The sequence below is a fragment of the Chamaea fasciata genome, unplaced genomic scaffold, assembly GCF_029207755.1.
Source record: "Chamaea fasciata isolate MVZ Bird 193981 ecotype frontalis unplaced genomic scaffold, bChaFas1.0.hap1 SCAF_14, whole genome shotgun sequence".
Classification (NCBI taxonomy): Eukaryota; Metazoa; Chordata; class Aves; order Passeriformes; family Sylviidae; genus Chamaea; species Chamaea fasciata.
This window is the reverse complement of record NW_027094099.1, coordinates 5,381,797-5,408,563: the sequence shown is the minus strand read 5'-3', so window position 1 is coordinate 5,408,563 and position 26,767 is coordinate 5,381,797. Positions and strand designations below refer to the sequence as shown.

The 26,767-nt window shown below is 41.7% G+C and overlaps 3 protein-coding genes across 7 annotated transcripts in view; 1 reads left to right on the top strand and 2 right to left on the bottom strand.

The window, feature by feature from the left end:
- APBA2 (amyloid beta precursor protein binding family A member 2) overlaps positions 1–4,791 on the bottom strand; it is an 85,428-nt gene extending 80,637 nt beyond the window's left edge. For 3 of the 5 annotated variants that reach the window (XR_010722979.1, XM_066195909.1, XM_066195913.1), the window contains exon 1: positions 4,711–4,791. The gene's annotated coding sequence lies outside the window, so the exon portion shown is untranslated. The other 2 variants (XM_066195912.1, XM_066195911.1) reach the window with 2 other exon arrangements.
- Positions 4,792–8,376: 3,585 nt separating this feature from the next.
- On the bottom strand, positions 8,377–17,255 carry MCEE (methylmalonyl-CoA epimerase). Its single transcript, XM_066196217.1, has 3 exons — positions 17,056–17,255; positions 12,695–13,035; positions 8,377–11,155 (listed from the first exon to the last, which is right to left on the bottom strand). Exons 1-3 carry the CDS (start codon positions 17,084–17,086, stop codon positions 11,003–11,005), a joined length of 525 nt encoding a protein of 174 aa, XP_066052314.1. The 5' UTR covers positions 17,087–17,255; the 3' UTR covers positions 8,377–11,002.
- A 2,391-nt stretch (positions 17,256–19,646) lies between these two features.
- Positions 19,647–26,638, top strand: MPHOSPH10 (M-phase phosphoprotein 10). The gene is made up of 11 exons (XM_066196410.1): positions 19,647–19,787; positions 20,279–20,912; positions 21,701–21,858; positions 22,247–22,418; positions 22,691–22,832; positions 23,218–23,285; positions 23,971–24,108; positions 24,324–24,434; positions 24,681–24,788; positions 25,367–25,597; positions 26,440–26,638. The coding sequence occupies exons 1-11, from the start codon at positions 19,684–19,686 to the stop codon at positions 26,587–26,589; spliced, it is 2,016 nt and encodes a 671-aa protein (XP_066052507.1). The 5' UTR covers positions 19,647–19,683; the 3' UTR covers positions 26,590–26,638.
- Positions 26,639–26,767: the final 129 nt, after the last annotated feature.

Here is a 26,767-nt window from a genome sequence, read left to right as displayed (position 1 = left end):
TTGTAGCTGAGAAGTGCATCTGTGAAGAGGATCTCTCAGAAAGTAAAGGGAATGACAGCAATCTGGAAATAGTGCAAATTGGTGATATGCTCAAAAATATTCCTAATGTCAATGCACAAAACAAAGTTCAAAAACTCCATTCAATTATAGAATGGAAATATTTAATCTACCTTTTACGTAATAAATCAATAACAAATTTCTATGTGGTTGAATCTTCATTATCAAGCCTGTAACCAGGAGGGCTATTTTCTGAAGGAAACTTTATCTTAATAACTCAAAGCAGACAAGGATCCCAAGATACTCCCGATGCAACTCCCACTGGAAGCCTGGGTTGGTATCAGTGGATGTCTGCATTGCAGAAGTACTACTATTTGAAAATCCTTATCTAGACTGCAAACCTCACGTTGGTTATAACTGACATATTTTGGATACCGTTTTGCCAACTTTCCTTTCCTCTTCATTTCCCTCTGTTTCAAAAGAAAATGGTCCCTTCATGCATCAGTACACTTCAGAGTATGCATCTCCAGCAATATTGCACATAATCTTGTTATCTGTGAACAATGACTCTTTTTCCTTGTCATCCCTACCTACAGAGCTTCCAGTTCTTCCTCTTTAGGTTAGGTGGAAGCACCTATTAATCCCAGAGTTCTCCATACCAGTCTTTGCTCAGCTCTAACTTACTCCTCTTGAAGTGCAAATCACCTTCCTCTGCTGCAGCATGTGAATGAACACAGTAAGAACTGCAACAAAAAAGGAAAGGAATGTCATGTACTCAAGTGACAGTGCGTTTACCTACCAGCATCAGAAACAAACAGTTCAATCCATACATTTTTTACCAGTTGTGCAAGGCCTTCCTTCCAAAATATAGCATTGTTAGCCAAGATAAGACCTAAGTTCAGGCAAAACTGAGAATTCGAATGGACGCCCTCTTCTCATGGATGCCATGACAAAGCTTAAATGGTGCATGTTCAGCTCCTGCAGACAGCAAAAGCCTAAAGCACTACACACACTGCACCAATCACATGGTGCTGTCTTGAGCTGCTTTTCATGCAGCTCTCATGGGTCCTCAGGAAAAAAAAATCATACATGTAATACTCTTACCAGTAGACTAAAAGCATTTGCAAGTACTTATGATGAGCATTTGACTCAGCGACTGCAAATTTTTTGAGTGTTTAAAAACCAGAGCATTCTGATTCTGCTTTCAGTTTTTCCTCTTAACTTGTGAAGCTCATGTGACTGCATCAGTGCTTTATTTTCTCTAGATGTAACAACTACCATTACATCTCTTGCACAAATGTTGCAAGGCTTTAGTTGCCTTATAGTAGCACCAAAAGATAACTCCTAGTAAAAGCTCCGGCTTGCAAGTAGTATGCATTTCTTTTTGTTTATTTCAAGCAACTATCTCTTCCTTGGGAGGTTTATAGTAATTTATTAGTTTGTATTAATGTAATGTACTGTTTCACAGGTAATAGAGGTTAATGTATCATACTGATACTGTGTTCCATCTTTGCAGAGATGCATGTATTAGTCCTAGAATGGAAACTCTTAAATCGTTCTTTTAAAAATCTGACTTCTGGAAACATGTCTGCTTCTTGTATCATGTACAGATAGGCACTAACAGGATCATAACACTTCAGGTTGTTAAGAATGTCAGAGATCTCTTGTCCAACATTCTGCTCAAACCAAGGTCATCAGTAAGCCCTGATCAGTTTGCTGAGGGAATTATCCAGTCAGGTCTTTAAAACCTTAAAGAACAGGGACCAAACAACCTCTCTGGGCTACCTGTCTCCATGTATGATTGTCCTTGCGGGGCAAAATATTTGCTCCTATCCAGTCTGAACCTTTGTTTCAACATATGCCTTTTCTGTGGCACATGGCACTGTGTTGAGTCTGGCTCCAGTTCCCTGGGGAACTCTTTATAAGGACTGGAAGGCTGCTGTTAGATCCCCCCACAGCCTCCCTTTCTGCAGGCAGAGCAAGGCCCACTCCCTCCCCCTCTGCTCAGAGCTCAGCCTCCAGCCCCAACCACTTCAGCGGCCTTGCAGAACCCCGGGTCTTAAATAACTTCCTTGAACTGGGGAGACCAAAACTGGACACAGGGTTGTGAATGTGACCTACTGGGTGCTGAGCAGGAGGGAATTATCCCTTCCCTTGATGTCCTGGCTGCACTGTTGTTCACACAGACCAGGATGCTCCTGGCTGTCTTTGTTGCCAGGGGATGTGGCTGGTTCATGCCCAGTTTGCTGTTCATCATGACCTCTGGGCCTTTTTGGCAGGGCTGCTCCTCAGCATCTACCACTGCAGCGCTTAAAGCATGGAATTATTGCCTTGTTTATTTAAACACAGATTATAAGGGAAACAGATGTAAAAAGTCTGCAGAAGCACCTAAAGCCTGATGCGTTCAAAGGCTACAACCAAGATTAGTTCTGAACAAAACCAGAATCCTCCATAGGTCTCTCTGTGAGCTGGTAGTTTGGAACAGGTCACTTTCTCTAATTTCTCCACCCTCAGCACAGGAATATTAACTGAAAGATGTTCAAACCATGGCATTTTCACAAAATATTTCTTAGCAAATATTCTTATCAGAACAGCTGGAGAGATGGTAAAATTATGCTTCTTGAAGTGGTTTCTCGTGTTCACAGCCTTAAGCAAAGGTCACTTTTTAAAGACCTAGCTTGTTTAAATTCATGTCCCGTCCCCAACCTGAACTGGAATTAATCAAGTAACTGCACAAAACATGCTTTTCAAGATTTCTCCTTGGAAGTGTAATACTTTGACCAAAAGAGCTGAGCATCTATGGCCTTTGCAACAACACTTTTCCTTTACTATGAGAGGATCAAGAGGGAGCAATAATGTAACTGCTGATGCATTTTTAAAAATAGCTTCAGATATTTCCAAGTGCAGATAAGGGCTAAACTATCAGAGAATTTAGAAACTCTGACAATCAGGGTTTATAAGGACAGTTCTGCAGCATGAATCCTATGAGCCCCAAGTGGACTAAGGACAGTGGATTCGACTTTAGCAGTTCTGTTCTTGCAAAACAACATATGAAAGAAAAGCTCTTTCCTCTTGTCTGTCCCATACGGAGAAGAACTGTGATGATACAATGATAAATTGCCGTCTTAAGCTTTAACATAAATGTCAACCTTTTGCTTCTCAAACACATAACCTGCACATACTGTATTTTATCTTAAGTGGCAATAAGGACTTCAACTGGAATTCCTCCTCTTTAAAACTATGTTATATCGGAAACATTGTGGCTTACACAGAACCACAAAAAACTATGACAGTAGTTGTTTCTCTTTTTCAATTCTACTCATCAAGTAATGAGGGATCCTTGGGTTACAGGCATAATAGATAAATACCTTTTCTGCAAACAGATTTCCCAGCTCCTCCTGGAAGATTATAGGGTGGCCTTGGCCAGGTAATGCAACTGAAAACACTACTTGAATTTTTCAAACTGGTCACAATAATTTCAGACTTTTCTTAAACATCACTGCAATGCACATTATCTCTGTACTATGCACGTTGTATGGCCTCTTGTCTTTATTTATTTTCTTGTATGTCCTCACTAGCATGCAACAACCACAAAAACGACACTGAGGCAAAGTACGTAAATCTGAAAGCTCAGCTTGCTTGTTGAGGCAAAATAAGGCAGCCTTTGACTTTCCAAGATGCAGCTCTAAATGCAGTATTCCCTTCCTTTCCCCCACCCCCAACCCTTTTGTTACGGCAATACAAGGCACCACACACACATATTCAAAAAACTGTTCAATAAGAGGCAAACAGACCATGCGATAATATCTCATGCTGTCTATCCCAACAAAAATCAGGTATTCCTAATTGAGCACCCTTTTCCCTCCAGATCTCATGATGAAGGGAACGGGAAAAGAGCAGATCAAAGGCTCTGATCCCTTTGCTACAGTGGAGGCATGAAATCAGAACCAAATACAAACTCCGAGCGGTGCTGCATTACAGGAAGGCTCCCCTCGCATTTCTTTCCACTCTTATTAAGACAAACGGACTTAAGCCTCCCGCCCTCCCACAAAACGCCGGCATGATGCGGACGCCGCACGGCCGGTCCCGCGTTCTCCGGAGCCGCCGTCCCGGCACGGCGGGGCTGAGGCGGCCGGGCCGGGCTCGGAGCTCGCACCGTCCGGGGGAGCCGAGCGGAGCCGCAGCCCAGCCCCGGGGGAGCCGAGCGGAGCCGCAGCCCGGCCCGGGGAATCGCCGCCGGCTCTCCCTCGCCTGGCGGGGGGCGGTGGCGGCGCCTCCCCGGGCACGGCGGGGACAAGCCGGCGTGCGGCAGCCCCCGGAGCCGGAGCCCCGCGCCGCCGATCGCGACAGCGCCGGCCGCTCCGCCATGCCGCAGGGGCTCCCCTTCAGCCCGGCTCCCCGTCCGCTTGCGGGCAGCTCGGTTACCAGGGGATGGGGATAGGGATGAGGATGGGGATGGGGAGAAGGATGAAGATGAAGATGAGAATGGGATGGGGCTGGGGGCAGCCACTCGCGGGGAGAGCAGCCCCCAGCCCCGATTCGAGGGGACCACCGTCCGTGCTGGCGCGGGGCGAGGGCGCGCCCGGGGGCTCCCCGCTCCCCTGAGGGGACCCGCGGGATGCTGCCGCCCCACCCCTGACGGAGCCGCCGGTGCCCGCGACGACCCCGGCCGGTGGGTCGGTGAGCCCCCCGCCCTGCGCCCCCGGTCCTTACCGCGGTGCAGCGGCGGGGCCGGTCCCGGGCAGCGGGGCAGCCGCAGCCGCAGCCGCTCTTTTGTGTGGCTGCCGAGCGCCGCACACCGCGGCGGGCCCGCCCGGGAACCTGCCTGCGCCAGCGCCCGGGAACCTGCATGGCGCATAGCGCCCGCGCCGCCTCACGGCCCGGGCGGAGCGGGGGGCGGCCCCGGGCCCCGCACAGCCCCGGGGGCTCGGCGGGACGCACTGGCCTGGCCGCCGTCCGCCGCCAGAGCGGGAGGCCGGGCACCGTGCCAGCTCCGCGTGTGCCACGCTCGTCAACGGTGTCCAGCCACAGGACGAGGAGCAATGGCCATAAACTGAAACACAAGTTTCACCTCAGCATGAGGGCGAACTTCTCATTGAGGGTGGCACAGCACTGGAAGAGCTGCCCAGGGAGGACGTGGCGTCTCCCTCACTAAAGACATTCCGAACCCACCTGGACGCGTTCCCGTGCACCTGCTCCGGGTGACCCGGAGCTTTGTGATCCAGTGACGGTGTCCAGACCGGGCCCTGGGGAGCGCAGGCCGCGGCCCCCGGGCCAGCTCCCCTCCCGACCCCCGGAGCAGCAGCTGCCGACAGCGCTGTTTGCTGGACGCCCGCATCCCGCTGTGACACTCGGCAAGGCCACTCTGTATCCCCAGGGACCTGCTCTGGCGCTGGGCCGGAGCCGAGGGTGTTTTCTGAGAGTCTCCACAGCATCTCGCTGCGAATTACATTCCCGAATGCCGTGTAATCCGCTAGGTAATGACCTCACCTTTCCCTGCTGCTTGAGGTGCTCCAGTGCAACAAAAACCCAAACACCAAAAGTTTGAACATTACAGCCGGAGACAGCACTGGACTCAGTCACGTTGCATCATACGGCCAGATTTATGAGAACAAATCATGATTTTTGTGCCCTTGTACAAATAATACATAGATCCACCCCGAACGTTTAAAAATGTGGGATTCTATATGTACTGTTTAAAAGCTCACTGAAGAGGGTTTCTCCAAGAACATTTTTTTATGGTGAATGATAAACACAGTTGGTTCTTCAGGCCTTTTATTAGAAACCTCCAGATCTTTCTAGGGCAGCTAGGTGATAATGACTTTGTATATAAAGAAACGCATATCTTAAGGCAATTATGACAGGCTTTGCTCATAATTATGCAAATTTGAGATAGTAGCTAATCTTTCTCACTATAGCAAAAGTGAAAAGCTGTCCTAATGTAATTATACTGCACTGCACTCAGCTAGGTATCAGTGTTTACTGTAATAGCTGTGTGTTCAGCGTGGTGTGTGTTTATTTGCCCTGGGGTAGCTATACCCCGGGTGTGAGCATCAAGGCACATTCCATGTACATCCAAAGGCTCTTCATGGAAACACCATTTTCTGCGGAGATTTTTAGTTTTTTAGTTTAGTGGTTAAGATTTTTGTTAAGACTCTCCATTTGCTACTAAGAGGCTATTTTCTGCCATGGTTTTCTATGATGACTTTTCCCATCTGTCCCTTTCTACATCCAATTACTTGACTGATTTTGGTTTTCTTTTGAAGATACTAAAAATTCAAAACATTATCGAAACTGCAATACATGTATGTTTTACACAGAACTGAAGTGTATCTGCAGATATTATCTGTAGACCAGTTGTTTAAACTTTTGGCAAATGATGTTTTAATTCATATTATTAATTTTCAAAATTGTTAACTTGATGAAACAGCCTCATATACATAATTAAGTCTCACTTTATCAACATAGCAAAAGCAGTATTTCCAGCCCAATAGGGCAGGTGTTTTCTTTTTGAAGTTACTGCAGCTACAAGTATTGTACTACAACTGAGCTCTCAGAGACTTCAGAGGTCCCAAAGGGAGTGGGATATATTTTTTAACTTTTTAAAATTTAAGTTTCTAACAAACATTATCCCTCCACATCAATTTGGAGACAGTGACTCAGACAGATGGTTATTACAGAAAATTACATACCAAAATGGAAGGTAAAATTAGGGTGCATGATACCAGTCCATGAATATATCTCTTACTCCTCAATTTCTGGAAATAATAATTTCTGTAAAAGCCAGCCATGGGTGCAGAGTTTGATACTCCCCTTATTTGATGCAAATTGTGCATCATCACATATGCTTTCAAGGCACCTGCAGTTACAAACTACTTCAGATCTTAAAATCATGTTTTGAACCTCTCTTTATTACTGAAAAAATGCAATGTTAAAAATAAGTAAAAATCTTCATTAAAGATCTACTTCATACAAGATTTTAGTACATATTTGCTATTTTTGTGTTAGCAGTAACAGTTGAAAGGCCACTTTAGATTAGATCTAGAAAAGTCATTAAATGCTTCAAAAGGTACCATTACTTTAAAAAGTATCAGAGAACTCTTCCTCATTTGTGAATCTATGCTATGAACTCTGCAGTTAGCAATGCTTTTTAACAATACAAAAGACAGTGTAAATGAATATTAAAACTGACAGTTGACATGATTTTATAGATATGTAAGGATTATACAGGATACAAACATCCCTCCACAATAAGATAAATATTTATTTCATATTTTGTTCAAAGTGCTTTGAAAATGCTTACCAGATCAGAGGTGACAGATTTTGCATTCCTATGTGGTTGAGGTCTTCCATTGTAAAATGTCAGCCCCAGTTTGATTAATTTATACATTGCTAATTTAGACATTGTTTCCATTTTCATATTAATTACTTAGTTGAACTTGATGATCTTATTCTGTTTGACAGCCTCATCATCTGGCCAACATGGCAACTGCTTTGGTAAAAGAACTGAGTATTGAAACAATTAATTCTGAGGTTTTCTCTTAATTAACGGTTCTTATATCCAACAAACTTGTGTCACATCACTACGGGAACAATTCCTTGTAAGGACAGAATCAAATGAAGTGCCAAGGATATCATTCAAAGCTCCTGTAAGTACCTCAACCAGACAATGTAAACAAGTCCATGTTTCATGGTCTTTCTGTGAGACTTCAGCTTGATATGGTAATAATGAAAGCAACAGAATTCACAATGAAATTCGGGTGCATTAACTGCGGAATAAGCACGACAGGAAAGGAGTTTTTGCAGAATTGCAAAACTGTAAGGTTAGCTTTTAAAAAGCATGCAGTTAGTTCTTTCCTCAGGTTTTTTAAGTTTGCTTCTAGGTTTGTCTCATCATAAGGAATGGGATTCGTTCTGCAGCCTGCTCACCTCCTCCCACCTAGAAGTGATTTGAGGGTTGCAGGGAGGAAGTAAAAAAAGATATTTTGCATCATTTAATTATGAGCTCTTTAGCTGCCTGAGTAATGTTGATGGAGTTCAGAAAAATGTGTCTTGTCTGCCTTAGGCAGCATAACATGGGAACACACTTCAGCTCAGAGGGAAAAAAAGGCACATGGAGAGACTGGAACATGGAACTCGCACTTGACAAATGGCACAAGCCTGAGAAAATTTACTGGCAAAATATTAACACTCCGTCTTCTGAGAAGCTTGACATTATCAGAGAAGAAGGTTTTTCTGGTTTAAAAAAGCCACCAAACAGGCAAAAAAACAAAAAAGAAGAAACACTGTTGTTATTCCAAGATAATCAGGCTCCAGTTATTTGAACCACTGTTGTTCTTCCCAGAAGTTGTATAATGGTGCAACAGGGCTGTATTGTTAGATGTCCCTCCACTGAAAGGAGCCAATCACAGGTCTCTTGTTCCCCAGTTTTCATCCCTGAATTTCCACTATTTTTCTTGATGTTACTCCCCTCTTATAATCATGGCAGTGACAAAGTGCAAGGCCCATGTATGTAAGACCTGTCCCAACCCCTTGGTAAGTCAGAACGATGACTTGTGAAGGCTGCCTGCCTTAAGGTGAAGGACTACACAGTTTATAGGGGCTGATTCTGTTCCCACTAAAGTCTAAGGGAGTTAAGCTTATGAACAGGAAACTTCTCTCAGTTGTAGTTGTCTTCAGATCCTGTAACTGTCTAGCTCCCTTGGCTATTCTCTAAGTCTATTGCTCCCAAAGGGGAAATTCTGCTGTCCTGTAAGTGCACACCCAGACAAGTAAGGGGGGCTGATCCCAACAAATTGTAAGAGCTTGTAAGAACATGATCCAGTTTTGGGTACTGACTAATTTGCAGACCTAAACTCTGTTTTGCAGGGCTGGGGTTGTGTCTATGTGTGTGTGTGTGTTGGTGTTTTCTCGACTTCCACCTTAGGAGTAGTCAGAAGAAAGGTATAAACTGTGAGTGAGATAGGAGCATGACTAAGATACAAAGAACAAAGTACATCAGCTGACTTAGAGCTAGGAAATCCCACGTCAGGGAAGTTGCTGGTTACCAGCTAAAAAGTATTTAAAAGCCTCTTTCTGCCAGTAAGATAGGAAGCACAATCAGCAGGTGGAGCAAGTGTTGTTTACTTAAAAATCTCTGTTCTTTAACACTACCTCAAGCCACTGCTCTGAGTGTATTGACAGATGTCATACACAAAAGTCCATCTCCTTCAGACACGACAAAGAAATGGAGAATGAACCATGGGAGGACTGTTTCTGTGGCACCAAACTAAGGTATTTGGTTTAAAGACTTCTGTTCAATTATCTTAACCAGTGAGGCTTTTAGTACTGGCATTCCTATGCTGGTTTTGCAAAAAAGGTACCTCCTTGTCTTTCACAGAAAGAACAGACAAAAGCAGCTTCACTCATAGAAAGTCTCCTAGAATGGCTGAATCATATTTCAGGAACATTAAATCATTTTGCATTTCCATCATAAGCCTTAGGATTTCGAAATTTAAACAGTTTAGAATTTAGATCACAAACTACCCTCTAGTGATTTGATGACGTGTAGAAACCCTGTGGAAGGCTGTGTTTTTCTTAAAATATGACAGAAGGAGTATTTATTTTGAGTACAGAACTATCTTGTTAAAAAAAAAAATCATGGCTTTGTAGAGATTTTTTCAGAACTAAAATTCATAAGGAAGTATCAATGTCTTTAAAAACATGTTTAAATCTCAGGTCAACATTATATTTGTATTTTGTTGCTGCAAACATGACACACATTGCAAATAATTCCATTAAATAAAAAGTTGCCTAGACTAAAATGATCTTCGTATCAAGCTGAAGGTTCTCACTGTATATGAAGAGATGTAGGAAAATTTAAAATTCAGATTTAGTTAAGCTAAGAAATTATGACTTTTTTAGGCTTGAGAAAACTAAAGAAATAGTAAGTCTTCTATTTCTACAACTGAAATGTCAAAACAAACCTATAAAAGAAAGGATCAGGAAAAGACTGCCTGGGTAATATGCACCAATAAAATGAAGTCTGTCCATAAATAAGTTAACAAAACTGTGCATGCAGGCTGTGACATCAGCATGCTGGCATGGTCTTTAATGTTAACAACCGTGTACAGAAGCAACACTTACGTGGTGTGTGTTTGCCACTGATTTTGTAAGCGCTTCTGCACAGGAAAACCATATTTGTAAAATAAGTGAAAAGGTTAATTGCTGCTTGTTCATGTCTCTTCAAGATGTCCTTCTATGGAGAAAGCTTGGGAAAAAAAATAAATTTAAAGACCCTAAAAATGAAAAAACTAAAATGTCACAAGTGTGTTGCAGTCTGAAATTATGTCAGGCAAACAATTTTCAGGTTCTCTTCTTGCATTGCCTGCATATCCACAAAGTTCATAAAACAACCAAATGATGATTTATGCATGGTAACTTCCTTGGTAGTAATTGTTATGCCAAGAAAGACTTATTTACTGACTGCAGACACCCATACAATAATATATGGATTTTTTTATTGCAAGAACAAATCAATCAGTGTGAAGCATAGATGGTGAATGGTGAAAAGAGAAAACACAATGTTTGTTTTCCTTTATTTCTAAAGAAAATGTCTAAGCTATATTGTTGTCACTGTGAAGTGGGTCTCTGCTCTGAAATGTAGAGCAAAATAATGCAGCTTGACCTAGAAACTGTACAGTTTCTGTGGCTACAGAGGTAAAATCGTGCTGCAAACAAGCAACAAAAGATAAATTACTATGGTACATATGTAACTGAGCTCATGCATTTGTATTTAGAATCACAGAGAATTCAAGAAATTCCAACATGTTAATTCTGAAAATCAAATCAGCAACAACAGCAAAGACAGACCCAAAATCTGTAGCACAATTTCAGTACTCAAAAGCTGTACTTCATCCATGGGAACTAGAATGAACTTGTGAAGCCTGAACACCACATCAATATTCCCAGCACCAGTCCAGGAACTTCACAACTCTTCTATTGTTTTATTTATGAATATAGCAGCTCAAGCTTGCTCAAGTTCCACAAGGACTCCATGGCAATCTTTAGGGTGAAGAAAAATCACAGGTTTGCCATGTGCACCTATTTTTGGCTCTTCACTCAATATTCGTATCTTTTTTTTCTTCAGCTCTGTCATTGCCGCTTTTATGTCATCAACCTTATCAAAAAGATACAGTTCACACAAATTAACATATTGCACTGTATTATGCAGATTTTACATTTAGGAGCAGTAACATATTTCCTTACTGACATGCTATTTCTAAGTTCTAATATAATTCTGAAAATAAATTAAGTTATAAACTGTTTTAAAACATCTAGTCTTAAAAATAAAAATAGCCCAGAAGTTTGCACTTGTTATTTGAAGATTTTATAAAATACTGTTAACAGATTGTGCTATATTTATGAAATTAATAAAACAAAATCACTCCTGCCCAAAGCCCATTTGGATTTTTTTTTTGTTGTTACCTTATAAGGACTCCATAAATAATCTAAATTCTGCATTACTTTTACTAGGAAGATCATATCACTTTCCAGCTCTCAAAACCTAAAGAAAAATACCTCCCTTTATAAACGATGACAGAGCACTGACTCATTAAATTCTGGTGAAAAGGGAGGGCAGTGGGCAGAAGGTAGAAGTCCCTTTTAGAATTATATATTCTCCTTCTGAGTAGGTAAGGTTCATAAAGTTTCCTAAGGAAAAATGCTTGGAATAATCAAAAATATATCCAGATGCAGTCTTCCTATTGAACTTAGCTATACTAATAGCCATGAATACAGTATTACAGTACAGTTTCCTACAGAAATATGTAATGAACAAAAACATGCCTACACTGTACGCTGTGATCTGAAGTTGCGATGTCATGTCTTCCAATGAAATCTGAATTTTCCTAAAACTTAAATGCATTCATTTTTTGAAATAATAATATTAACACTAAGTTTAGAAAATTCAGTTGTCAATAATCAATAAAGACCTAGAATCAAAATAATATCATTGCTATTTTTCACAACTGAGGTGTCCGAACATAATTTGGTGAATAAACTCTCCTGATGCCATTGTAGGGAAGAAGCAAATTCCTAGCTTTAATTCAGGCCTCACCTAATTCCTACCCATTTGCAGCAGTTTTGTTCATTAATTTTCCAAACTCACTACAGTTCTACCTACAGACAACTACCAGTCTGCAAAACAGAAAGGAATGACTGTCAAATTATCTAAACCAGAAAGTCCACATGTGACATGTGCCATGGCCCCCTCCAGATCCTTCCCCTAAGCAGCAAAGCCACAGCAGCTGCTGCTCCTGTCCTGCAGAGATGGCCTGAAGAGGAACTGAGCCTGGGCTCAGCTGGAATGAATTCCTGCATCCCCAAGGATGAGTGACAGTAAACAGTGGAAAGCCTTTGGGTGCATCCACGTTAGGACAGTAGCAGGCTTGGATTACTCGCTAACTCTACTGTGTCCAGCATGGTTTTCACTGCAGGTATTAAATTGTAACTGCTGAGGAATAATTTAATTTCTTCTTAAAATATCTACCTTTTTTGAAACAAGTTTTCTATTAAAACATCTGTCTAAATTTTCCTTTGTATAAGAGAAAAGAAATATGACAGCCTTATATGTTAGTTCTTGACACAGGTCAAACCTATTAAAATATGCATACTTGAATGTATCTATCTTATTAGATGAAATATTATGTTAAAATACCTCAATGCAGATATGATGCATTCCTCCAGTCTTGTTTTTTTGCAGGAAGCTTGCAATGGGACTTTTCTCTCCTAAAGGATGTAGAAGTTCCAGCTTGGTATTTCCCAGCTCCACAAAAACAGTGTAGACACCATGTTCAGGAAGAGCAAGTGTCTCACTCACCTGGGCTCCTAACACATCTTTATACAAGGACTGAGCTTTCTCCAAATCTGGCACTGCAATTGCCACGTGATTAAGTCGGCCCAGTTTCCACAAAGAGCTTGGAATGTTTTGTGAAAAGGACTTTGATGATGACAGAGTTCGTACTGTGGGAACTGAAGTCTCCAATCTGCTAAGAAGCCCTGAAAAAAAAAGTGAATAGCACTGACACGATGCTTTTGAGAAAGTCTCAATGCCTGCTCTTTCCCCTATAAAGGCCTGCAGAGCTGCCAAGTCATTCGCACACCCTTGTGCAATGCTCAGGGGCAGACTGAGAGCAAGGAAAGCTACTCTGTTTTCAGACAAAGTAAATATTCAGGAATATTAAAAAAATAATAAATTAAACCCCAAAGCAGACTCAAATTTCATGTAAATCCTTACATATACCTGTTGAAAAGAGGAAAACATGACCAATTGTAAAGGCCAACTGTATAACGTGTTTAAAAGTGACTTGAAATTTTTTGAGCTTCTTACAAAGTAGAGAAAGAAATAAGGATACGCCTATACATCTCAAAATTATAGCAAACAAACAAAAAGATCACGAAGAAGAAAGATATAAAATGAGAGTACTTACAAATTAATTACATTAAAAATTAATCTGTCGGTACTAGAATCTAGAGGGGTTGTGGGTGGGGAGAAATTGTGATAGTATCAGTTGTTTCCAGAACAAAAATTAGAATTGGATTAAAGGATATATTTATAAAAGCCACATTTTAATTCCATACCAATTTGCTTTAGGCAAGTCAGAGCTGCCAGTGCCTCAAGGCCAAGCTAGAGGCATATTAGCGTATTGGGAGTCTTTGAGGCATTCTTTGCTTTAAAGTCACAAATGTGCTGTTTTGCTAAGAGATTGTGCCAATGATGCACTGAGATTCTGGATGCCTTGCAACACTCTGAGGATACATAGCCTGGCTGGGCTCTTGGTACTCTGTAAGGTCAGTAACAGCTGGAATTAATTAAATCAGCTTTGCTTCACTGTATGGAACTGAGAACTACCATTCCACAGGTATTCAAGATTCTACAGCTACCAGGTAACTTTTCATCTGAAAGATAACTGATAAATCCTTAAACCCAAGCCTTTCTAAGCATGGTGCTGTGTGGGCCTGGTATTTCTGGGTCTGAGAGATTTTAGCCTGCTAGCAGCTGCTAACTTTTTCACTAGAAAAAATTTCTCAAGAAAGTTTCTTCTCAAAACAATCTTGGCAAGCAACTATCCTTTCTCAAAACAATCTTTTTCCAGGTGGTGTTTTGCTGTTTCTCTAGTTTAACCAGTGGGATTAGAGAGGTGTCGTTCCTATTCACCAACCATGTTAAGTCTGTATCAGAACACCTTATAAAAGGTAGTAAGAATTAGACAATGCAAGCCTTTTTTCTATGCTCTTTGCCTTCTGAGATATTTGGAGTCTTTCATCTTTCTTTTGTGTCCTACAGTGACAGTGCTGTGATGGGGGAAGAAATGTTTGCATGTATTTGACACTTAAAATTACAACATGCAATGTGCATATTAGCAAGGACTTAGTATCAAAAAAGTAAGTCTAATCACAATCTTTTGATGATACTGAATCAACATCCTACACTATTTCCAGAAACTTGTCCAGTGCTGCAAGTATTACTGCAGTATTTCATGCCAGGCTTTCACACAGTCCATCCTGCCGTCTCCTTCATCACAGCCAGAAGTTCTGGACAATTCTTTCACTTGTTACCTTTAAGCTATCATACTGCTATAGGACAGCAACTGCTTTTCAACATTTTACATGTTAAAAAAATCCCCTAGAAACTTCCACACAAAGAAAAGTTCTCGTTTTTCTAATATATGATCAGAAACTGTTTTGTAGAAACATTTGCTGTATCAATGCAGCTGAACCAGGGTGAACCAAGTAATTCCGTGAGGGAGCAGTACTGTGCAATGCCTGAAATGCACGAGGTACAAACATGCAGGAACTAGATGGCACGATTAAAGGCATGGGTAATTAATTAGTATAGGGTTTGACAGTTAACCAGAGTAAATAAATGTGTTACAAAAAGTAACAACCCCCCCCAACATCTGCTATACAGTTTTTCCTGCCCACCTAAGTTTGAAGTAGCTCTGTTTTGTACTGTAATTTCTTAAGACATTATTCAATTCTTGCTGAAGCAAGAGATATTTTTTCACTTGGAGGAAGGCAGTATTCTCTAAAAAAGAAAAATCCTTTTAAAGAGAAGAATCCCTTACTATATAATTTATTATGTTTTCCAGAGCCTTTTACTGTTTTATTTTTTCTTCCAAATAGTAAAAGACTGCAGTTCAATAGAAATACTACTAATGTAGATTTTTTTTCAAGCAGTCTTTATTAATGGAAAGGCAAGGATTTTCCCATTCTTTTACATCTGACACCCATAATTCTTGCTGCACTGCACACAGGGCATATGACTACATAGTAATTGTAAATAAATTTGTATTTTTTCTATTTCAAGTAAATTGACGAAGATACAGACTGTTTGTTACTCAGCTATTTGTGAAGTACTAGAAAAAATAATAGAAAATGCTCCTTATTCTGGGTTCTGCTGTAGAAGTATTTGATTTCTTGTAGGGTTTCCTGGAAAGACAATAGACTGAAAAAGTGAAGTATATTCCTAAGATTCTTTTACAGTCAAAGATACTAAAATGCTCACTCATTTAAGCATTTATTCTATGAAGTCTTGTGAATTTATCCTAACTCTAGTCAGATGCATATAGTTTTAATTTTAAATCCATAATTGAATTGACTGAGATTAAACAAAATTCATTTGTGTTTTTCTTGCATTATCTAGATTAGTAACTATATAGATTCCTTAAAATTCTAATCTTCTAACTCAATAATCAAAAAATGGCCCTGCAAGTGAAAAAGAAAGCTTTTCAGCAAACTTCAGATTGAAACCCCATCACTTCCATGCTTCCAGGAAAAAAACACTTGTATTTATATATACATCACAAAACTAGTTCTATAGTATATAACCTTCTCAGCTTCATCTGAAGAATATTTTAGAATTGATCTATTTGGGGATCATTCTATTGATGGCTGACTGATCTACTAGTAGTATGGACATCGGAGTTTAAATATACAGTTGTACTGAGTAAGGGCTACATTTTTTAACAGAGCAGATCATGAAGTAACAAACCTGAAGTACCCCATGAACTGAGATCCTCACCCTTCAAATGTTTATTCACAGGCTTGTTTGCTGCTTCTGATGTGGAGCCGTGTCCATTGACTTAATCAAGGAAACTAAGGAATCAAACACAGGCCAAATCCAACTGAACTCGGTCATGTTCTCTGTGGGAAGGTTTTACAACAGTGGGTTCCAGTGAGAACCTTGTCACTGGGCACTTCTATATTGTCAGTCATTTCAGGTGGAGACGAATTCCCAAAGCACAGAGAGGATGCTGTTACCATAGGGAATCTGGCACACAGGGGCTGGGTGTTCACTCCCTGGACCAAATGGAAAAAGGCCATAGTGTGGTCATTCTTAAATTCCAACAATTTCAAGATGGTGTGAGCATCTTGGGAACTCTGGAAGCCAAGTGGGCTCACAGTGCTGCTCTGCTCTGTGCTGGACGGGGCTTTTGGGAATCAGATGAGTTGCACAGCTCATGGAAACTGAGTCTCAGTGTGCTGCAGCTCTGGTTCCCTCCATCAAAGCGCAGTCATACAAAGGTGTTTTCATTCCCAGTATCCTACTGATCGATCACTGACACCATTGAGCCTCTCGTTCACTTTTCTCCTAGTCTGTGGCTACCAGGTAAAATGATGTGGTTTAGGTATTGTGAGTTTAATCTACCCTACCAGAGTGAGCAGTACAGGTTATTATAATGAACAGGAAATTATTTTGAATTTGACCTCTAAACCACACCTCAAAAAAGACAAGCTCCTCCTTGGGCCTTAAGTTTGGAATTTGCTCTGTAAGTTTGCCCTATGCCAGCTAATGTCGGTTGTTAATGTGCTGGTCACTTGGATCGAGAGATCTTGTTTTTATTTACAGAAGCGGTAATTTCGTTCGGCCTACGAGGCTCTCACGGGAAGATCCGCCCGGCCGGAACCGGCACCGAGACCCGCGGCCGCCCCGTGCCGGCCCCGCCGCCGCCCGCGTTCCCGCCGCCCTTCCCTCCGCCCTTCTCGCCGCCGCGCCGCGCCGCCGCCCCGCGTTACCGGCCACTCCGCGCCACAGCACCGCCGCCATCTCACCGCCCGATCGGCCGCGGGCCGGCGCCGCCCTCCTCGGCACCCCTCCGGGCGGGCCCGGCGCCAGCTCGGCGTGTCGGCAGCGGCGTGTCACGGCCAGGGGCCGTGCCCGGCAGCACAACGCGCCATTGGAGCTGCAGCCCGCGCCCGCCTGCGGGGAGGCGGCCGTGCCCTCCGCAGGGGCCGTGCCCTCCCACGGGCTGCGCTGGGCGCTGCGCTGGTTTGGGGCGGAACGTGCCAGAAAGGCTTTCGGTAGAAAGGGGCATTTGCCGAGGAAGTTTTCTGAGCAAATCCCACAGAATCAGTTAGGTTGGAAAAGACCTCCGAGATCACTGAGTCTAAACTAAGACTGAACACGACCTTGTCAACTAAACCAGCGCTCTAAGTGCCATATCCAGACTTCCCTTAAACACTTCCAGGAACAGTAACTCCACCACCTCCCTAGGCAGCCCATTCGAGTATCTAATCACCCTTTCTGTGAAAAAATTTCTTCTGATGGCCAACCTAAATGGTCCCCTGGTGCAGCTTGAGGCCATCTCCTCTTGTCCTGTGGTTGTTGCCTGGGAGAAGAGACCAACCCGCACCTGGCTACACCCTCCTGGTGTAGGGAGCTCTAGAGGGCAATGAAGTCACCCCAAGCCTCCTTCTCTCCAGGCTTAGGCCCCCCAGCTCCCTCAGCTGCTCCTCATCCCACTTGTGCTCCAGTTACTTTTCCAGTTCTGTTGCTATTCTCTGGACTTGCTTTAGCACCTCAATGAATTGAGGGGCCCAGAACTGGGCCCAGAACTCAAGCTGTGACCTTACCAGTGCAGAATACGGAGGAAGAATCACTTCCCTGGTCCTGCTGGCCACACTATTCCTGTTACAGGCCAGGATGCCATGAAGCATTGGGCCGGAGAGACTCAGGACAGCGAGCAGGCTGTCTGCTGATGCTGCACTCTTGTTGTGTAAGGCATAGCACACTGCAAGTTGCTGAGATATAACCTAAATAGATAAACATCTTGTGCCACTTCAAATCTGATTACATGTGATTAGTTATGTTATAAATGCATATTATGAAGTTGGCTGTTTGCAAGACATGTGCTATATGATTAATAACGTTGTGGTAAGGATATAAGTTTTTGTTTCTGCTATTAGTAAAAGAAATCAGACGTAGTGGTAGCAGTTGATACAGTAGTTGCTTACACTACTGTTTGGTTGGGATAACATCCAGTGAACATGTAAAGAAGACCCTGCTATTGAGATACCAGCTATCAGCATCTACCATCGGAAGAAAGTATGGACCAAGGCCCAAACTGGAGGGGATAATGAAGACACAGCCAAGAAACACGCATGCTCTAAAAAGGCGGACCCAAGGAGGGACCATGGAAAACAGTTCCTGGAATATGGAAACTAGTTTATGGAAAAATATGAATATTCAACAGATTGATACAATAGAAAGGGTATTTAAAGAATGACTCTGATATAGCAGTGTGTGGACTTGGCTGAATGCGAAGTCACCCGGCTGGCCATACTTTGCTTTTTTTATCTCCTAATTGTCTTATTTTCTATTAAACCAATTTCTTAAAATTTACATAGAAAGTGAACCTCGCTTTGCACAGTTAAAAGTGCAGATTAAAACCAGTGGTCAAAATAGGTATTTGAAAGTCCCACTATATGAAACTTTCAAATTCCAGCCCAGGTTGTGTGTCAGGTGTGCTTCTGATGTTCAGGTACAGGTCACAGTCACAGCTCTGCTGGCTGGGCTCTGCTCCACACCATGGTTTTTGGAGTGTGTTAAGTGACAGTGAGGGGACACAGAAGTGGACAGAAGTGGCATTGCAGGGCATTCTTTTCTCAGCACTGAAAAGACTTCATTTGCTGGTAGGAAGGAAATGAAAACAGCAGAGGCAGGAACCGTATTGAAGTTAAAAGGTTAGTCACGGTTTTGGATCAAGTTGCCAAAGGGCGGTGTGGGTGGATGGAAACACAAGGGTCTGTGGGTGTAGGGCTTAATTTGGCTTTATAAAATAAGCCTTAAGGAAACTACATTATGCAAGAGGGGAGTCGAAGAGCACTGGGCAGTGCTGTGCTGATGGTGAAGGGGTGTGTGCATGCCTCGTTAGCCTGAACTTGTAGACACCAGGTAAGATTGGGTGTTCTGCCCACAGAATCACCTGGAAATGTGCAGTTCCAAAATAGCCCTTGTATCTAGGTCAGAGACTCAAAACTGTGAAGTAAAATGACAGTAGCTTCACTATATTTGGAGCAGGTTTCCCAGTGCTGACGCACATCCCAGTCTACAGCAACACCGCGCTCTTCCCAGGGCGGGAAGCAGCAGCCATCGGGCAGGACTGCCACACCGGCCTTGGGGTTCTGGGAGAACGGGGCTTCTAACCGAGGGCTGGGCCAGGAGGTGGAGATGCTTGGGTTCAGGAGGCGGGATCGCCACGGCTCGGGAGGCGGGAATGCCATGGCTCGGATAGCGGGGCGGGGCAGAGCTCCGCGGGCGGAACCACTGTGTGCGGAACCTTGGCGGCGGCCGCGGGAGCCGGCCGGGCCTGCGCGCCGGGCCGCGCGGCGGGGGCGGTGCCGGTACCCACGTGTGCCGGGGCGATGGCGGCCGTGCCGGGCGTCCCGGGGGTCGCGGGCATCCAGGGCATCCAGACGTGCCTCAGGGTGGCGGGAGCGGCGGCTGCGCGCCCCGAGTGCTTCCTCAGGTACCGCGAGGCGGCGGGGGGAGGCATTGGTAGCCTAGGGAAAAACCTGCAGGACACTACCCAGGTGTAAAAGTTGAGGAGTGAGGCGGTGGAGAAGAGCAGTTACCTCTTTGAGACCTGGGCTCTGGCTCCTGGACGATTGAGATGTTTACTGCTGTCCTGTTTACTTCTCCAAAATGTCTGGAGTGCTTAAATAAGATCAACATACCGTAAGATGCAGCTGTAGAAAGCTGGAATTTTCTGTCCAGCTGCTACTTCATACACGAAGTGTAATAAAGCTGAAAGGATTAAGAATTTTGTCTCTTTTTTTTCTCTGAATGTGTAGTAGCAGTACTCCAAGAGATGTGTGGAAAGTTAAGCCACAGCAGTAACTATTGAAAGGTGCTGTTCTGTAGCACGAGGGTACAAGAGCAGATACAGCAAGAGCAGCAGTGTGACCGTGTGATTGACTTAATGGAAAGTGTTAAGCTCGTTTATTTTTCTGCTCTTAGTGTGCAGGATGGACTGGCTGCCGACTTCAGAGCAATGACAAAGACTCTCTACGATTTGAATAAAGGAAGTAACATAATCCGTGGGGGCCCTCTAAAAGAGCTGGTGATAGAAAATTTTGATGAAGAACAGATTTGGCAGCAACTAGAGCTCCGGAACAATGCAGTTCTCGATTTCTTCAAGAAATCCATTGCAAGGGATGCCAAGGATGAAGATCTTTGCCTTCTCTCAGACCAGGAAGAGGATGGCTCTGATGCAGAGACCAGCAGTGACAAGGAGTTGGAAGACAACAAAATGGAAGTAGAAACTGAACAGATTTATACAAAAGATAAAGATAAAACTAAAGAAAAGCAAAGTAAACTCAGAGAAAGCATAATGCAGAAATACAGTGATGAGGATTCTGATATTGACTTTGATATTGAAGCACTGGAGCAGCAAGCTAAAACAGCCAAGGAAACCACATTGAGAAAAAAGGGAAGAAAATCTGTAGTGGATGACAGGTTTTTCAAGCTGGCTGAGATGGAAGCTTTTTTAGAACATGCAGAGAAGGAAAACAAGGAAGAAGAAGAAGAAGAAGAAATTAATTATTTTGAAGACATTATCTCAGATGATGAGGAAGACTCTGAAGAAGCTAAAGTAAGAATATCAGTAAAACAAGTTTGTGATATCTCTTTTCCTTTAAATCAAAATCTGACATCTGTTAGGATGACCACAAAGTGTTTAACTCTGTGTGGAAACTGCCAAGTTACATTTGTTTAGGGAACTAATGATTACTTCTGAAGCTTTACTTTGACAATTAATATGTGGTAAGAAAATTTCCTGGTGTAGAAGGACATAGCATCCTGCTATTCCAGTCTCTCCTTACAAAGCCTTGGGCTTTTACCTAAATAAGGGAAGAGACAGTACCCTCAGGAAATCAGGGACCTTGAAGAACTGCAGAATAGGTGACCCAGCAAACGAAAAAGATTTGGCACTCAGACTCTGGCAGTTAGAGGTCACGAAGGTGGCTGATGCAGAGCAAAGGGCTTTTTCCAGGGACATGGCCTTGTAACTCTGGTAAAACTTAAATTGATGAGCAATTGATTCAAAAAGAGGTATTTTATTACTTAATGTTACCAGACATTCTCACTAGCAAGTAAGAAATATACTCAGGGAATTAGCGAGCATTCCAACAAGCATTTGGCAAAATCTACAGCTCCTTGACTTCTGTATGTGTAAGTGGTAGAGATCTATAAATACCAGCAAAAGAAATCAGTTTCACTAGGATGCACAGGCTGATGTACCACTAACCTGAATTACTGTTACACAAGTAGTGCTGTTGCCCAGGCACTAAAGACTTTAAAAGACAGGATACCCTTTGATTTCCATCAGTCTTAACAGCTGTGGTTTGATGTTTGGTTTTTTTCTTTCCCTCACCTTTGTAGCCAATTAAAAGTTCTAGAGATATGACATACAAAGATTTCTTTGATCCAGTTGATGATGATGATGGTGATGATGATTTAGTAGCTAATGATGCTGAAGAGGATCAGGAAGAGGAAGCAGACAGTGCTATTGACGAGCAAAATGAAGAAAGTATGTCTGAGTAAGTAAAATGCAGGTAAAATGTCCTCATAATTTTACACTAAAGCGGAAAATACTGAGAATGCCACACTCACTCTGGTCATAGTTTGCCTTTCTCAGTTAACCGTTGTATGTTCATGGTTTGTGTTGTCACCTGATGTGAAATCAGCTTATTTAATTTTTTAAAATATTTTCCCTTGATCTTTATTTGAATAAAGCATTTAAGAGTTGTTCAAAGTTACTTTTATTATCCAGAAGTTTCCCTAGTGTCCTCTACCTGTAGGGGGGTCTTTGAGAACTGTTTTAAACTGTAAGTTAGTCGTAACAGGTAAACATCTAAGGGCTGCAATATCTTCATGTGATAAATTATAAAGGCTTCTCAACTTTTATATTAAATGTTATTGTTACAGGTTCGAGGATATGGATGAAATGGTGGAGCACATGAGAAGTAAAGAAGCTTCTAAAAAAGTAACTTTTAGTTTGCCAGATGACAGTGAAACAGAAGATGTAACTGAAGTGCAGTCAGAGAAGGGCGTCAGTCCCAATGAAATAAAGTCATCATTTGAGAAGAGACAGGAAAAGGTAATACCGGTTTGGTTTTTTTTTGGTTTTGTTCATATTTTAGTTGGCTAATAGTTCGAAACAGTGGCAATTTTTTTTTCCTGGTTGTGTCATTTGTTCAAAGTCCAGCAAATACAAAGAGGGTATTTCAAATTTAAGGAAAACATGTGGTTTATCTACATAGATACATCTGCAATCACGTCTTTCCTCACGTACCTGAAATAAACACTAATTTCTTGCTGTGAGTTTATGGGTGAGCTGTTTTAAGCCTCCTTGGAAATTGTGTTTTTCAGATGAGCAAAAAAATAAAAAGCTTGGAAGAAGCCTTGCTAGAGGAGAAACCTTGGCAGCTTAAAGGAGAAGTGACTGGGCAGAAACGCCCTGAGAACAGCCTTCTGGAAGAAACAGTGCTTTTTGACCATGCAGTGCGAATGGGTAAGGAGAGGGACTGGGCTTGGCTCACAGCATGTTGCAGACCATGCTGGGTGTTCTGCCCTTTGACCTTGCTGAAAACACCCGTGACTTAAGAGCAGAGTAACAGGACACCAGGTTAAACTTCTTGATGTGATTCTGAGGTTGTGCATTTTCACAGTGGAAACTATAGGATATTATAATTTTGTTAGTTTTTAATTTACTTGAAAGTTCATAACTTTGGTGGCAGACCTAGTAATTTATCAGCCTTACATAAGATGACTTAATTTTACTTATATTTACTTCACCTTGAATTGCTACACTTCTGTGAAGGCATTACTTTCTTTTTCTGTAGTTTATTCTTTATAGAACAACATTTATCTTAAAATTCTTTGCTTTTTCCTTTCAGCACCTGTGATCACAGAAGAAACTACTTTTCAGCTTGAAGATATCATTAAACAGAGAATATTGGACGAGGTTAATATTACCTTCCCTGTTCCTCCTTATGTTGTTCATAGACTTGATTCACAGGGCACATTCCAAGGATGAGTGTGAAGCATTTCCAATGTTAGGTGTAGAATTACCTTAATTTCTGCAACTGGTTGTTTTATCCTTTTGTCTTGATGAATGTGTCTCTAGATTTCTAAGGAGCCCTATTTTTATATCCCTGTTAGATGCCAAGTTTCGCTGCACTTCAAAACATGAGTATGTGCAGATAAAACTGTAAGGAGTTTATTTGGAATATAAAGCCATAAAAAAGTGTTGGTTTTTTACCATAACTAGTGCTTTGAGCATTCAGAACACTGACCAAAACTCCGGTGTTTGCTTCATTTTGCTTCAAAGCCACTGACAAGCCACTGACAGAAAATTTGTATCTCACAGCTTCTTGAGCCTTACTGTTCATTGAATTAAAAAAGATGGGGAAGAGTTTGTAACTTGTTATAGTTTTTGCCTTCATTCACTAAAACCAAGGACACAAGCAGAGCTATAACTTCTATTACTTTTGTTTTCTTTTAAATGAAAGTGCAACACTTGATGAGTCCTGGGAAGCTACATGCAAACTAATTAATGTGCCAGATAAATAACTGAAAAATGTTCTAAATAAGAGGTAGCTGGTATTTGACTGTAGTTGCATTTGGTCATTACTTTATGACTTTCTCAGGCATGGGATGATGTAGTACCAAAAGAAAAACCCAAAGAGGAAGCTTTTGAGTACAAGAAGAGGATCAGTTTGGATCATGAGAAGAGTAAGCTGAGTCTCGCTGAAATCTATGAGCAAGAATACATGAAACTTCACCAGGTAACATAAACAATGCCTTTCCTTTGGGTTTGAAGCTCACACCATGTACTCTTGTGTGTTCATTTATACACTTTCAGAGTGGAAGTAGTCCACTCTTTTTAGTCTTTCTCTGAGTGTTCACCAGTGAAAGGGCTCTGAATTGTAAATCGTGTTGTTTCCAGTCTTGCTAAGGTAAAATAGCCAATGTAACAGTTACATTGCATTTTTTAATGCAGCAAAAGACTGAAGAGGAAGAAAATCCTGAACACAAAGAAATTCAGGAAATGATGGATTCACTCTTCCAGAAGCTGGATGCACTGTGTAATTTCCACTTCACACCCAAACCAGTAAGTGCATAAGTTTCATGAATTTGGTGGCTTTCTCCCTTTTTTTTTTTTTTTTTAACTGGATACTTTAAAATATATTCCAGAAATGGAAAGCAAAGTAAACATCGGTGTTTATTAAGCTCATTCTTATTTCATATTAAATGCACTGTGATTGCCTCTAAACAAACCCAAATACTTGTGATCTTCAGTTGTCCGTCAGCTGCTGAGATGCTGTGCTCACTCCTGAATGTGTCTCCTTATTTCCAGCCGGTGCCAGAAGTGAAGATCGTTTCAAACCTTCCAGCTATTAGTATGGAAGAAGTAGCACCAGTTGCTGTTAGTGATGCTGCTCTCTTAGCACCAGAGGAGATCAAGGTAAATATAAAATGGCATAAGGGAAAGGATCTGTGTGGTTTATAGAAGGATGTACTGTCTGTCAGATCAGTGGGAATTCTGCCCTTCCCATCCCGGTGCTTGGTTCCTCACCTTGTGGACTTTTTTGCCTAGAATTTTGGCATTGGCGGTTGTTGGGAGGTTTTGGGGGCTGAGGTGATGTTTTTGGGCTTTTTTGGGTTGGGTTTTTTCTGTGTTTTTTTTTATTTTGGGGGGGGGGGAGTGTGGGTGTTTTTTTTTTTTCCTAACTGGGGAAAGAGTAAATTTTATTTGGCTCCGGTAGGCCATAATATTATGCTTTGGTTTTGATCTTGACTGTTACATGATGGTCATTGTTGTCCCAACATTTTTATGGGTATTGAGAGGGGGAAAGCTAAATGACACTAGAGCAGAGCAATTAGCATGTCCTGGATCAGTTGTTTAAATCTCATTTCCCAGCTTTTGTCAGTTTTTTGCCTTTGCCTTATCCTAAGCTGGCACTTGAAATAATGGAAACGCTGAGACAGATTTGAGTTCTGTGAAGTGAGTCTTGTTTTTCGCACTGTTATGGATCTATTTAGGAAAAGAACAAAGCTGGTGATGTAAAAACAGATGCAGAAAAGACTCCCACAGACAAAAAACGAGAACTGAGAAGGAAAAAGCTCCGTAAACGTATGAGGCGAAGGGAAAAGGAGAAACGTCAAAAGCTTCTTGAAAAGATGAAACCAGAACAAGGCACAAAACTTAGCAAAAAGGCTGCTGCAGCAAAATTAAAAAGGCTTACCAAAGAAGGCAAAGCATCTTTGCTCAAGGTAAGACTAAAATCCCAAGGATAGATAATTTTTTTCTTTAGAGAAGAAAGGAAACTTTATCTCAAAGAATTTCAAGTATAAGGTTGGAAAAATATGAAAAAGCTGTATGATACAATTACTCTATATAAAAGTACGTTCATCAGGCAGAACACCTCACCTCTTGTGAGGTGCTACTTTTCTGTTTGTTTCTAAGTTCACAAGGTGATGTTCCTGCAAGTACTAAGCCATGTTCTTTATTTCCTGCATTTAAACCATTCCACTTCACCAAGTGGGATTACCTGAGTGCACATTGAGGTTTCTATGTATAAGCTTTGGTTAACTTAAACTGGTTTGTAATACAATATTCCTATTTAACTTTGTCCTTATTGTGGAGCCTTTCCTACAGTCTCATCAGATTGATACTGTTTTGCATGCTATAAAACAGTGAACTTGTGCACCACTTATGGTGCCTTTTAAATGAAACTGTAAAAATCTCTGAAATCTTGAAGTATTAGAAACTAATAGGAAAAATAACTCCATTACTTCCAGATGTTTGTACTTGCCTTTTCAGAAGGCAAGGAGAACACAAAATACAGATACCCAGTGGTAGTTCATGATGTGCAAGGATCTGTTCTTGATGCCTGCTCTTACCTATCATGCTAATTGCTACTTAGGAAGAGAATGTAATCTTTATTTCTTTAGATAGCAGGAGTGGAATAAAAATGTGGTGAACAATATCCTTTGAAAATCAGTTACCAGATCTTTTTTAAGTCAAATACCATTATGCTTGAGTATCTAGTAATTAATATAATGGTGCTGTTTGTATGTTTCTTGGTTATAACAAATGTTTTGTCCAATGGCAGGATGAAGGTAAAGACAAGGCTTTGAAATCATCCCAGGCCTTCTTTTCTCAGTTACAAGATCAAGTGAGAATGCAAATCAAAGATGCCAGCAAATTAAAGAAGAAACAGAAGAAGGAGAAAGCTATCTCTGTTCATAAACTGAAGTTGTAATTTTTTATATGTTGCATCTTGTATATATTAAATATTTTTCTGAATTTGAGTAGTTTTTATTCTGTGTTGATCTTTTAAGTACTTTGTGAACTTCTGAAGTGATGTTCAGACAGTTTTCTGTAGATTTTACTCTTACTTTCTACCCTAGAATTCTGATTTATTCCAAAAAGAAAGGTTC